Source organism: Oncorhynchus masou, unplaced genomic scaffold, assembly GCF_036934945.1.
Source record: "Oncorhynchus masou masou isolate Uvic2021 unplaced genomic scaffold, UVic_Omas_1.1 unplaced_scaffold_2253, whole genome shotgun sequence".
In the NCBI taxonomy this organism is placed as follows: Eukaryota; Metazoa; Chordata; class Actinopteri; order Salmoniformes; family Salmonidae; genus Oncorhynchus; species Oncorhynchus masou.
In genome coordinates, this window is record NW_027008725.1 from 20,689 (window position 1) to 35,457 (window position 14,769).

Sequence of the window (14,769 nt, forward strand, 5' to 3'; positions counted from 1 at the left end):
ACGAATCTGGCATTGTGACAGAATTTACCTTTCGATAATCCGTACATAACCTAGATGTACCATCAGGTTTAGGAACCAGAATGCAAGGAGAACTCCAAGGGCACTTGGCGTAGTCCCCTGATTGTAAGATAGCTTTTGAATATGCTAAAGCAATCTTATGTAATACCCCTGTACTTGCTGCTCCTGATTTTGAACAACTGTTTAAACCTGAGTTAGATGCTAGCGCCAGAGGTGCTGTTCTACTGCAGCAGGACAAGAGTGGAGTGGACAAATGTGGAGTGGTGTGACAAATGTCAGACAAACTATGTAACTATTGAACAAGAGGCTCTTGCTTTGTTGTTGGCTCTGCAATACTTTGAGGTATATATTGGTTCCAGTGCCCTACCAGTGATTGTATATACTGATCAGAACCCCTTAGTGTTTCTCCACAGGATGTACAACCAGAACCAGCGCCTTATGCGTTGGGCGCTTATTGTTCAGAATTATCATTTGGAGGTCCGCCACAAAAAGGGTTCTGAAAATGTGTTGGCAGATGCTTTGTCTCGTGTTTAGAAAAAATATTTTTGTATGTTTTGTAAGTACTGTAGTCTCAATCCCCCCTAGGGTTGCTCTTGTAAGGGTGGGAGTGTTACGGATATTGGTATCCTATGTCTGTATTTATATTCTCTCCTTCCCCCCTCACAGGTGACAATCATCTGATTGGGGATCAGTCTCTAATCAGAAGACACCTGCTACTTTGCGCTTACCCTATCACATCCTTGCCCTTGGTTTGAAAACCCAATCAGTTGTTTTCTCTGGAGCTTCTCTCTCTCTCTCTCTCTCTCAAACCATTATGTTTATGGGTGGTCAATTAAGGAAGACGTCCTCTTTGGCAAACCATTGGAAACCAGGACAACAGGAGAGGATATTTTTAAAGTACTGGACAGCTTTGCGACATCAAATGGACTTTGGTGGTCAAGATGTGTTGGATCTGTACTGCTGGCGCAAAAGCCATGAGAGGGAGACATAGTGGCGTGGAAACGCGCCTGCAAGCAGTTGCTCCCGACGCCACTTGGGTAAACTGCAGCATCCGCCAAGAGGCTCTTGCTGCCAAGGGAATGCCTGACAGCTTGAAAGACGTTTTGGACACAACAGTGAAAATGGTTAACTTTCTTAAAACAAGACCCCTGAACTCTCATGTATTTTCTGCACTATGCAATGATATGGGCTGCGACCATGTAACGCTTTTACAACATACAAAAGTGATCAAGGGGCTTCTCTGTCTGCATTAACAAGGACATTAACAAGGACAACACCCAGGTCTTTCCATCACTGTATGATTTTTTGTGTGCAAATGAACTCAAGCTTACGGACTATGTCAAATGTGATATAGCTAAGCACCTGAGTGAGTTGGGTGCGCAATTACGCAGGTACTTTCACGAAACGGATGAGACAAACAACTGGATTCATTATCCCTTTCATGTCCTGCCTCCAGTCCACTTACCGATACCTGAGCAAGAGAGCGTACAAGCGGTTCTGCAACAAGCGGTTCTGTGAAGATTTGAATTTAATCAGAAGTCACTGCCAGATTTCTGGATTGGGCTGTGCTCAGAGTATCCTGCCTTGGTAAATCACGCTGTTAAGACACTGATGCCCTTTGCAACCACGTACCTAAGTGAGAGTGGATTCTCGGCCCTCACTAGCATGAAAACTAAATACAGGCACAGACTGTGTGTGGAAAAAGACTGAGACTCTCTCCAATACAACCCAACATTTCAGAGTAATGTGCACCCTTTCCATTAACCTGTGGTAAGTTAGTCACAATTTTTGATGAACACATTTTTTCATTCAACTAGGTAAGTCACTAACAAACAAATTCTTATTTTCAATGACAGCCTAAGAACAGTGCATTAACTGCCTTGTTCAGGGGTAGAACGACAGATTTTTTTTTTACCTTGTCAGCTCAGGGATTCGATCCAGCAACCTTTCAGTTACTGACCCAACGCTCTAATCACTAGGCTACCTTTCACCCCTCTGAATGAAAGGTTTTATATATAAGATGGCCCAATAAGAGAAAAATTATTGATTATTTTTATTTGTACCCTGGTCCTATAAGAGCTCTTTGTTACTTCCCACGAGCCGGGTTGTGACGACAACCCACACTCATTAGTATGTTTAATAAATATTTTGTATAGTGTGTGTGTGGCAGGCTTACAATGATGACAAAAAACAACATTTGAGAGTGCGCGGACCCTGGTGCTAGAGGGGGTACGTAGCTGGAGGTTGAATGTTTGAAGGGGTACAGGACTATGAAAAGGTTTGGGAACCATTGATTTAGGGCAATTCAGACGGCTGATTGAGGACCTTTTTACTTTAAATTTACTATGATTGTGTTTTGCATCTCCGTTTTGCTTTTCATAGTGTATTGATATGTATATTCTTTGTATTTAAAGAGCTCTTCTGTAAAAGAGACCTTGGTCTCAGCATGACTCTCTGTCAAAATAAAGGTTAATTAAATAATATAAAAACAAAGGAACACTCAAAGACCAAAGATAACCATAATGCAATACCATAGCATAAAGCTATCTGGTAATAGCACCATTGATTGAACTTCCAATAAACTAAAACAATTGGCATCATCTGTCACAATCATTCTCACACACTGTAACTTGTGAGCATGCTTTGATAATTGTTATTCTTGTGTAATTTGGTCCTGCATTTAACAGGGGAAGCAACTGTGACATCCATGCAGAAAGGACTTTTGTGACTATGTGCTATCAGAAAACTGACTTATGTGTCTGTGTTTTCCTCAGTGAAGATTTAAATCAAACAATTATTTTTGAAAACTGAAATACAATTTGCTGGACTGGAGATGGTTCTCAAAATTGTCAATAACTATCTCATTCATTGTTTGGTAAAAAAACAAACAAGTGATTACAACTATGTCGTGTGCAAATAAGGACATTGTTTTATGTTGATATTACACCATCATTTCACTTTTGCTTTTACATAGATAAATAGCCTAATCTTCTCTATCCTCTTTCATTCGTCACATACTCAAAAGTGAATGATATGACCCGCCCTGCATCCCGTAGCTGGTCTTGAAGCAAGCCAGCAGGCTAGCTAATGAAATCCACAGCTGCAAAGGAGGAGGAAGAAGAAGAGGGAGGGTCTGTGAGAGAGAGACCCACACGAATCGGACTGGCGAAGGGAGGTTTAGAGGTGGTTAGGAAGCTACTTGATACTAATCAATGAGACACCCGTACTAGTATTGGAATCATCAATTGGGTTTATGACAAAAAAAGCAATAAATCAGATTCCGGTACTGTACCCTTCGGGAAATCGTGGAAGCGTAATTCAACGTGAACGGCGTTGACACCTCGCTGACATCATGGCTGAATTTAGCATCGATCAGAACAAACTGCCTGGAGTAAAAGAAGGTAACGTTTGCTAGCTAGCTACTTAGCAGCACTATAGATAAACTGTAGCTAGAGCTAAGCCTCGATGGTTTACACCTGTCTGACACGTGTCAAGTACCTGCATCATATATGCTTAATCTATGTTTGTTTTGTCAAATAGCTAAACTGGCAAACTAACGTTAGCTAACGTTACACTGGGTCACTGTTAAGGATCTGGCTTACATGTTTTTGCTAGTTAGCTAACGTTAACTGGGGACAAATAAATTCACACATGATTCTGGTGTTTGTTATGATTGTGCGAGTTTTTAACTGTCTGACAACTAACGTGTAAGATAGCTATCTCTGGTCTGCCGAGGTGGCAATGGATTTTCGACTTTTACTGCAAACTGTCTGCTTTTCCCCTGGCTAACTAGTTATTGTATTCAAAGGCATTCAGGTGGTTTGCATGTAAAGTGGTTGAGCCAGATGCTGTCACTCAATCTCTCCAGGATACGGTCTGGACGTCTAAAGATGCTGTGGGCATCAGATCATGGTTTTGTAACGTTTCTCACCACCTGTTCTGAGCACACACTCCGTGTTCCCCTGACAGATGAATGCACAGATTGGTGGACCATGCTATATTGTCCCACCTAGCTATGTGTTGAAAAAAACTATGCCATGTTAGTGTGCAAAACATTCCCAAACGAATTTCCTTTACTCACAAAGTTACCTCAAAATGGCCTAGTCTGGGCTGGAACAAAATGTTATTCAGATTTTGAAGAGTGGTGAGAATTGGTGAGCCCTAACTCTTGTCCAAAACAATAGCTCATAACAGCTGTTGGGATATGAGTGGACACTACAGACAGACCATAACACACTTAAAACAATCCCCTTGTTTGGATATCTTCTACAAATATCATGTTCTTGTGTATGCTTTCAATCTGCTCGGATTGGGTTATGTGAGGCAGACTGTCTCTTCCTGAGAATGGGAAACAGCTGCTCTGGTCCAACTCCATGGCATTTTTGACATGGTGGTCTGAAGGAGAGCATGATGGGAGAACGTGCCTTTCCACTGCTGCGCGGCTGGCTCCATGGAACCATCCAAGTGATACATATGGTTGTTTGAGATGGTTCCACCCCCACCCCCTATTTATTAATTTATTCCTGCTTACAAATGACAAAATGATTTATATTCACTGGGAAAATAAGAATTTATTGCCAGCCTCAGTGAACTTTTGGATGAAACAGTGTGGGTTATTTCTTCCAGGCCTGATCTAGGCCTGTTCCTAGACGTGCAACCTCAGCACGTTTCATGGTAGACAGACTTTTGCTTTGCTCTTGGTCCGTGATCCACGCATGGCACTGTAGAGGGCCATGCTTTGAAACATTGAGGCACATTTTAATGGAGAAATAACAATGTTCAGTAGGTTAGGTCAGTGCTAGATTGAATCTCCTGGGGGGGGGGGGGTTCAATTAAGAGATTAAGCATAAGGCTGAAACGTGGTCAGTGTTAATCAACGTTTATGTGAGCCTGTCTGGGGTGGGGGTTTTATGGAAATGGGACCTAATTCATCCTCTCACTATGACACATCCATCTATCTACCCCCTCCCTGTTCTGCCCATTCTCTATCTATTAACCCCAGTGGAGCTGCAGCTCATCCCTCCCCTGCCCAGCAGTGACATGTGTCAGGGGAGTTTGATTCACTATGGGGCTGTCTATTAATCATAGAGGCTCTGGGTTGTCTTCACATGGCACTACAGCAGCTGAGAAATACTGCTGCACAGTTTGTGGACTGCTGCTTTTGTCATTAATTATGTATGATATGGATGAGGTCATCTCTGAGAACAGATTGTGGCTTGCCTTGCTGAGTGAGGTTGAACTGTGGCAGGCTCGCTAGCAGAGAGAGAGAGGGAGGAGAACTAGTCAAAATAAGGCCAAAATGGTCAGTGGAATAACCAAGTGGACATAGGCCCATCTTTAGGCTATGTCCCTGAGATTGGTAGGGCTATTTGAATATGATTCGAAAGAAACCTCTGACATGGTAGTCAAATTAGTCTAGACGTTAGCCACACACTGCCAGTAACAGAGAGATACATGGTTAATTACATATTTATAATCAGTTTTTTTGTATCTTCCTCAAAGATGTTCACCACAGTTTTGTGCCAGAAAATGGAAAGTCACTTAATAGCATTTCCAGAATGATTATATTCCAGTTAAACAGAAGAGGTTTAAGTACAGTTTACCCAGCCTATAAAACAGAAACCATTTTGAATGTTCATCAGCAAATATTGCCTGTGTTGCTCACCTTGAGAATGTTCTAGATGAAAACAGCCCCTACGGCAGCAGGGCTCTATCCAAGTTTATATGCTTTATTGGACTGATGGAGTTAAATGCAAAAGGACATGAGCATGTCTTTTTGAATAATAATTTTCTTGTTGTGTGTCGACTGATGGAGATGGGTTGTGGTGCATACAGGTTTATGTGAAAAACACTAGAACTTCGTTTTGGTGTCTCTTTCTTTCGGTTTTGTACACCAGCTTCTAAACCGCTGAAAATACAATATTTTTGGTTATTGAAAATATATTTCACAGCGGTTTAGGTGGTTTAATGAGACTATTGCTTGTTTAATCACAAACTGAAATTAGGCAAACCTATATTAGAATTTTAACAACCAGGAAATGGCGGAGCGATTATATTTTCACGAGTGTCTTCATCTATAACCATCACTGATACGGTAATTGTCCCAAACCTAGATTAGGGTTTTCCTATGTAATCTGGTTGATCCCCTTAAATTATGAAGATTATGCTGATAGTGCTTGTGATCTTATGAATATCGCACCAGCACTACTGTTAACGCTAGTTTGCATGTTGACTGGCGGTTCAATTCTCCTTCAAGTGATGCCCAAGGGGAAACCTACAATGCTCATTGCCAGAGATGTCCATCATCTCTGACAGACTTTCAGATTCCTTCCATGAGTTCCATTCTTCTGTCTGCAATTTCTGCTCCTGTGATTGTTCTTGTTCTCTTGATTTGATTCGTCTTAAGCTATGGCACTTTGCCACTTCGCATCTTCACAACTGCTTTGCCTCTGTCTGGCAGTCTGAATGCTTTTTGACAGTGTTGTGCTGCCTGTTTGGAAGCTGCTGCCTCCATCCTCTTCCCCATAAACTAATTAAAAGGTTTGCATGTCCTCAGAAAAAGTTAATGTGGTTTCAGAAGTGGAGCTTCTACTATTCTTTACTATTATTAAATGACTGAGTGATATCTAAGAAGGCTCATTATAACGAACACTTTGCCATGCTGTCGTGCCTTGGAAGCAAGGACTTAATTTCTTATAAGACTTAATAACTAATTACTGGCAGTTTGTTTTTCTACATTTAAAAAAAAAAAGAAAAGATTTACCACAGCACGCTTAGGCTTGGTTAGGTAGGCTGATGTGGCCTAGCCTAATTCGAAATGAGCAAATCTGTTAATTTGTTTGGAAAAAAACAAACAAACTTGCTTCTACCAACAGAACAAAATCATCAGTCTTTATTTAGCCCAGGGTCGCTTGCTCAACCCCACTTTCAGTTCATGCTTTTCTCTTTAATTAAATATACACTCTTCTTTTAGGGCCCCAGACATGGGCAAGTTCAGCTTCTCCTTTTGTCTTCTAAATCTCTGAACAGGCATCAAACAGAGAATGGCTTGTTAGTGCAGCAATCGTCCTTTTGACCACAAAAACAGGTCATGGGCTTCCCCTCTGTGGGCCTGATGTTCTGTCTGATTGTTACAACGGCCTTGACATTTCTCCAGTTGATGCTGTAGTTCAGCCCCAATAGCTGCCACAGGTGCAAAGTGTAAGATTAGCCGTCAAGGTTAAATTGGGGGCGCTTGTGTTATTAGGGTCACAAAACCCTTGTTTGGTCTTTGGTGCTCTGTTTCTAGTTAATTTCCTGCCCTTGATCAGGGCGTATCTGTTATCAGTGCTGCAGTAGAACATCATGTGTCGGTGGTGTACACAATGTCTTCTAACATGGAACAATGGTTATCAAGCTGAGTTCTTACAGTACCAACAAAAAAACAGCTTCTCAAAGGGCCTTTTGGTCTGTTTCCATAAGAACTTCAGCCATATCGCCCCAACACAGACAACTTTAACACAGACAAAATATCGCAACGACACAGACGTAACTTCCCAAGTGTGGAGTAGTATTGCCTATTTTCATTACAAACTTTCATTTTGAAGTAACTTCCTGTCTCTCTGTCTACAGTTGTTCGGGATTTTGCTGTTCTGGAGGACCACTGCCTGGCCCATAACCTCCAGGAGCAGGAAAGTAAGTATACTACCACACCTGAGATGACCTGGAATCAGCTTTACTCTCCCATTCCTAATGGTTTCAGGTCGTCTTGGCTGTTCCCACAGCAGAGCCCTCTGGATGCAGACAGTCCGCTTTGTGCACAGTAAACATCCTCCATCGAAGTACTATTCTAGATAATGAGACGTAAAGGAGACTAACTATTTTAGCCAAGCACATTGAGATGTCTTTGCAGCATATGGCTATTTCATGTCAACTATTCCAAGTAGCACACTTTTTATGCTTTCTTTATGGGAATACAAACAATCAAAATGTTCCATGTATTTGGAATTAGAGAAGTCTGTAATGAAAACACAAATGGTCCCGTGATGCCCCTGAAAATCTCATGTCTGACCCTAAACCTCAGCGGCAGTGGTAGCAGGCAGTAAGCAGCTGCAAAACACAGCTGGTCTGCAGCCACAACAATGGCACACTGGTTCTGTGGTGGCTGTTAGCGGGCTGGGCGTTTGCTCACTGTGTCTGGATCACATTATTAATGCCCGTCTGCAGTAGTACAACAAACCAGTCCAGTCTGGTCTCTCTCTGTCAGACTGGTCTAGTCTGGGTGGACGTTAGGCCAGCACAATCAGCTTAGCAGGGATTGGAGATGTCATCAGGGAAACGTGAGAGATTCTATGATTTTCCATGAGAAACCTGTGTGTATGTTTGTGGTGTTTGTATCCCTGCATGAATTATTGATTGCGTGTTTGAGTTAGGGATCTATAGCCTAAAAATCAGATTGATTTTGGTGAAAATTACAATGTATATTGTGCATCGCCCGTAACAACAAAAATATAGTGGTAAATGTTTTCGCTAAATAAGCATTGTTTTAAAATACACTGCATTTCAAACAGTCAGCAATAATCTAATGAGTTCAGGACTTGTGAAGTTATAGCTAGGCTAAATTTAAGCCTTCCACAACCATAAGACCCACTAATAATTTAATTGTTCGGTCAAAATAGTTTAACCTGCTTTATTTTTTGCAATAATCCATGATCTGGTTTTCAAGTCTGTCTATGAAAATGCCCTTTTTACAAACGTAACTAGAACCATGCATAATTAAGCAATCAGGCACGAGGGGGTCTGGTATATGGCCAATATACCACGGCTAAGGGCTGTTCTTATGCACGATTCAATGTGGAGTACCTGGATACAGCCCTTAGCCGTGGTATATTGACCATATATCACAAACCCCTGAGGAGCCTTATTGCTGTTATATACTGGTTGCCAACGTAATTAGAGCAGTAAAAATACATGTTTTGTCAGACCCGTGGTATACGGTCTGATATACCACGTCTGTCAGCCAATCAGCTTTCAGGGCTCGAACCACCCAGTTTATAATCACTAATTACTAACTTCTTGTAGCAGGCATTAGGCTATAGAACATCAACACGGATCTCATCAACAGTCTCTCAAGCCCACGTGCTGGTGATTAGCCAGCTAATCTTTATATTTCATGTTTAGCCAACTTGGATCTATTTGCTAGCCAACAAAGTTGAACTGTTTAATTGTTATTAACACACCCTTCTGTTTGTCTCCAACAGTTTGAAAAGCATGTTAGCCTGTCCTCTTTGTTCTGATGTTGAAATCAAGTGGCCTACCTTATTTCTCAGAATGAGAACAAGTTGCCAATTCCATATATATTGTATATAATTGTGTTATGCTTATTGCACATTTCTAAAACACAGACTAGACAGCTAGTATAAGTGTCTTTGGTTCAGGTGCTAGTGGTACCCTTATGTGACTCACTGAGCGTTAATGGGTCAGAATCAATGTAAATTGACACTCGTTTTAGAGGTGTCTGCTCTCTGTGAAATTTGAGCAGTTGGGACATAAGGGTATCGTTAGAAAAGATATCTCTTATTACAGTAAAATAATGTCTCAGTGTGTTTTGGTGTCCATATGAACGATTCTGGGGGAAAGGGCCTGGTGGCGTGAGAGGCAGGGGGAAAGGGCCTGGTGGCGTGAGAGGCAGGGGGAAAGGGCCTGGTGGCGTGAGAGGCAGGGGGAAAGGGCCTGGTGGCGTGAGAGGCAGGGGGAAAGGGCCTGGTGGCGTGTAAACCATAGACGAAGAGGTAAAGCGAGAGTGAAGTTCAAATAAAATAAGGCCAATGTGTTTCTATGGACCTAAGCTTGTCGCCTGCCTTCCTGCCTTTGGGACAACGACTCCCATTTGTTAGGGTGATGACGTGCATCGCGTCATTATACACAGATCTCTGGGGGAAATGGGGAAAGTGCAGACAAAAGAGAGAAGGAGACGACCAAACATACAACATGAGAAAAAGTGGAACTAAACTCTCCAAAAAATGGAAAACAACAAAACGTTGATTTTTGCGATTCAGGCATTCGGAATATCTCGCAAAAACATTTAGAATGAATCAAATTAATTTGATATGACGCCCAGCTTAGTTTGAGTATTTTTAGATGAATGTCATCTTTGCCATATCAGTTTCTTTGTGTCCGTCTGTGTGTGTTGTTGTGAAGCCCTCTTCATTGTTTCACTCAAAGCCTAGCCTTCTATAACGGACATGTCATCTCACTGTAATTGGCTCCCTCCCAGTATTTCTTAGCTGTTGAGGTCAAAAGGTCACAACTCAGAATAGATGAAAGCCCATGCCTCTGAGGTCAGACATAACAGGGTCTTTCTCTTACTTGTGCAAATAACATCTCCCCATCTTGGGGATAATGTTTACATTTACATTTACATTTAAGTCATTTAGCAGACGCTCTTATCCAGAGCGACTTACAAATTGGTGAATTCACCTTCTGACATCCAGTGGAACAGCCACTTTACAATAGTGCATCTAAATCATTAAGGGGGGGGGGGGGGGGTGAGAAGGATTACTTATCTTATCCTAGGTATTCCTTGAAGAGGTGGGGTTTCAGGTGTCTCCGGAAGGTGGTGATTGACTCCGCTGTCCTGGCGTCGTGAGGGAGTTTGTTCCACCATTGGGGGGCCAGAGCAGCGAACAGTTTTGACTGGGCTGAGCGGGAACTGTACTTCCTCAATGGTAGGGAGGCGAGCAGGCCAGAGGTGGATGAACGCAGTGCCCTTGCTTGGGTGTAGGGCCTGATCAGAGCCTGGAGGTACTGCGGTGCCGTTCCCCTCACAGCTCCGTAGGCAAGCACCATGGTCTTGTAGCGGATGCGAGCTTCAACTGGAAGCCAGTGGAGAGAGCGGAGGAGCGGGGTGACGGAGAGAACTTGGGAAGGTTGAACACCAGACGGGCTGCGGCGTTCTGGATGAGTTGTAGGGGTTTAATGGCACAGGCAGGGAGCCCAGCCAACAGCGAGTTGCAGTAATCCAGACGGGAGATGACAAGTGCCTGGATTAGGACCTGCGCCGCTTCCTGTGTGAGGCAGGGTCGTACTCTGCGGATGTTGTAGAGCATGAACCTACAGGAACGGGCCACCGCCATGATGTTGGTTGAGAACGACAGGGTGTTGTCCAGGATCACGCCAAGGTTCTTAGCGCTCTGGGAGGACGACACAACGGAGTTGTCAACCGTGATGGCGAGGTCATGGAACGGGCAGTCCTTCCCCGGGAGGAAGAGCAGCTCCGTCTTGCCGAGGTTCAGCTTGAGGTGGTGATCCGTCATCCACACTGATATGTCTGCCAGACATGCAGAGATGCGATTCGCCACCTGGTCATCAGAAGGGGGAAAGGAGAAGATTAATTGTGTGTCGTCTGCATAGCAATGATAGGAGAGACCATGTGAGGTTATGACAGAGCCAAGTGACTTGGTGTATAGCGAGAATAGGAGAGGGCCTAGAACAGAGCCCTGGGGGACACCAGTGGTGAGAGCGCGTGGCGAGGAGACAGATTCTCGCCACGCCACCTGGTAGGAGCGACCTGTCAGGTAGGACGCAATCCAAGCGTGGGCCGCGCCGGAGATGCCCAACTCGGAGAGGGTGGAGAGGAGGATCTGATGGTTCACAGTATCGAAGGCAGCCGATAGGTCTAGAAGGATGAGAGCAGAGGAGAGAGAGTTAGCTTTAGCAGTGCGGAGCGCCTCCGTGATACAGAGAAGAGCAGTCTCAGTTGAATGACTAGTCTTGAAACCTGACTGATTTGGATCAAGAAGGTCATTCTGAGAGAGATAGTGGGAGAGCTGGCCAAGGACGGCACGTTCAAGAGTTTTGGAGAGAAAAGAAAGAAGGGATACTGGTCTGTAGTTGTTGACATCGGAGGGATCGAGTGTAGGTTTTTTCAGAAGGGGTGCAACTCTCGCTCTCTTGAAGACGGAAGGGACGTAGCCAGCGGTCAGGGATGAGTTGATGAGCGAGGTGAGGTAAGGGAGAAGGTCCCCGGAAATGGTCTGGAGAAGAGAGGAGGGGATAGGGTCAAGCGGGCAGGTTGTTGGGCGGCCGGCCGTCACAAGAAGCGAGATTTCATCTGGAGAGAGAGGGGAGAAAGAGGTCAGAGCACAGGGTAGGGCAGTGTGAGCAGAACCAGCGGTGTCGTTTGACTTAGCAAACGAGGATCGGATGTCGTCGACCTTCTTTTCAAAATGGTTGACGAAGTCATCTGCAGAGAGGGAGGAGGGGGGAGGGGGAGGAGGATTCAGGAGGGAGGAGAAGGTGGCAAAGAGCTTCCTAGGGTTAGAGGCAGATGCTTGGAATTTAGAGTGGTAGAAAGTGGCTTTAGCAGCAGAGACAGAGGAGGAAAATGTAGAGAGGAGGGAGTGAAAGGATGCCAGGTCCGCAGGAGGCGAGTTTTCCTCCATTTCCGCTCGGCTGCCCGGAGCTCTGTTCTGTGAGCTCGCAATGAGTCATCGAGCCACGGAGCGGGAGGGAGGACCGAGCCGGCCTGGAGGATAGGGGACATAGAGAGTCAAAGGATGCAGAAAGGGAAGAGAGGAGGGTTGAGGAGGCAGACTCAGGAGAAAGGTTGGAGAAGGTATGAGCAGAGGGAAGAGATGATAGGATGGAAGAGGAGAGAGTAGCGGGGAGAGAGAGCGAAGGTTGGGACGGCGCGATACCATCCGAGTAGGGGCAGTGTGGGAAGTGTTGGATGAGAGCGAGAGGGAAAAGGATACAAGGTAGTGGTCGGAGACTTGGAGGGAGTTGCAATGAGGTTAGTGGAAGAACAGCATCTAGTAAAGATGAGGTCGAGCGTATTGCCTGCCTTGTGAGTAGGGGGAAGGTGAGAGGGTGAGGTCAAAAGAGGAGAGGAGTGGAAAGAAGGAGGCAGAGAGGAATGAGTCAAAGGTAGACGTGGGGAGGTTAAAGTCGCCCAGGACTGTGAGAGGTGAGCCGTCCTCAGGAAAGGAGCTTATCAAGGCATCAAGCTCATTGATGAACTCTCCGAGGGAACCTGGAGGGCGATAAATGATAAGGATGTTAAGCTTGAAAGGGCTGGTAACTGTGACAGCATGGAATTCAAAGGAGGCGATAGATAGATGGGTAAGGGGAGAGAGAGAGAATGACCACTTGGGAGAGATGAGGATCCCGGTGCCACCACCCCGCTGACCAGAAGCTCTCGGGGTGTGCGAGAACACGTGGGCGGACAAAGAGAGAGCAGTAGGAGTAGCAGTGTTATCTGTGGTGATCCATGTTTCCGTCAGTGCCAGGAAGTCGAGGGACTGGAGGGAGGCATAGGCTGAGATGAACTCTGCCTTGTTGGCCGCAGATCGGCAGTTCCAGAGGCTACCGGAGACCAGGAACTCCACGTGGGTCGTGCGCTGGGACCACCAGATTAGGGTGGCCGCGGCCACGCGGTGTGGAGCGTTTGTATGGTCTGTGCAGAGAGGACAGAACAGGGATAGATAGACACATAGTTGACAGGGTACAGAAGAGGCTACGCTAATGCAAAGGAGATTGGAATGACAAGTGGACTACACGTCTCGAATGTTCAGAAAGTTAAGCTTACGTAGCAAGAATCTTATAGACTAAAATGATTGAAATGGTACAGTACTGCTGGAGTAGGCTAGCTGGTAGTGGCTGCGATGTAGCTAACCTAGAAAATCGCTCTAGGCTAAACAATTGACTTAGATACAAAGACGGCTATGTAGCTAGCTAGCTACGATCAAACAAAACAAACCGTTGTACTGTAATAGTTACTACAGTTTAAGGTCTAACACATCACCTATACTACGCGTTGCCATCGGCATTGTAAATCATCTTGGGGATAATGTTTACGGTCTAACAAGTCAGCTATACTACGCGTTGCCATCGGCATTGTAAATCATCTTGGGGATAATGTTTACGGTCTAACAAGTCAGCTATACTACGCGTTGCCATCGGCATTGTAAATCATCTTGGGGATAATGTTTACGGTCTAACAAGTCAGCTATACTACGCGTTGCCATCGGCATTGTAAATCATCTTGGGGATAATGTTTACGGTCTAACAAGTCAGCTATACTACGCGTTGCCATCGGCATTGTAAATCATCTTGGGGATAATGTTTCCGGTCTAACAAGTCAGCTATACTACGCGTTGCCATCGGCATTGTAAATCATCTTGGGGATAATGTTTACGGTCTAACAAGTCAGCTATACTACGCGTTGCCATCGGCATTGTAAATCATCTTGGGGATAATGTTTCCGGTCTAACAAGTCAGCTATACTACGCGTTGCCATCGGCATTGTAAATCATCTTGGGGATAATGTTTCCGGTCTAACAAGTCAGCTATACTACGCGTTGCCATCGGCATTGTAAATCATCTTGGGGATAATGTTTACGGTCTAACAAGTCAGCTATACTACGCGTTGCCATCGGCATTGTAAATCATCTTGGGGATAATGTTTACGGTCTAACACATCACCTATACATCGCGTTGCCATCGGCATTGTAAATCATCTTGGGGATAATGTTTAAGGTCTAACAAGTCACCTATACTACGCGTTGCCAGTCACCTATACTACGCGTTGCCATCGGCATTGTAAATCATCTTGGGAATAATGTTTACGGTCTAACAAGTCAGCTATACTACGCGTTGCCATCGGCATTGTAAATCATCTTGGGGATAATGTTTACGGTCTAACAAGTCAGCTGTACATTGTAAATCATCTTGGGGATAATGCGTTGCCATCGGCATTGTAAATCATCTTGG

General features: G+C 44.6%; 1 protein-coding gene across 1 annotated transcript in view; it reads left to right on the forward strand.

Moving 5' to 3' along the window:
• The first annotated feature begins 3,042 nt into the window (after positions 1-3,042).
• LOC135533157 (zinc finger CCCH domain-containing protein 13-like) overlaps positions 3,043-14,769 on the forward strand; it is a 37,392-nt gene continuing 25,665 nt past the window's right edge. Inside the window, exons 1-2 of the mRNA XM_064960563.1 lie at positions 3,043-3,419; positions 7,630-7,692. Coding sequence (XP_064816635.1) covers positions 3,371-3,419; positions 7,630-7,692 — 112 coding nt within the window. The 5' untranslated portion in view covers positions 3,043-3,370. The remainder of the gene's footprint in view (positions 3,420-7,629; positions 7,693-14,769) is intronic.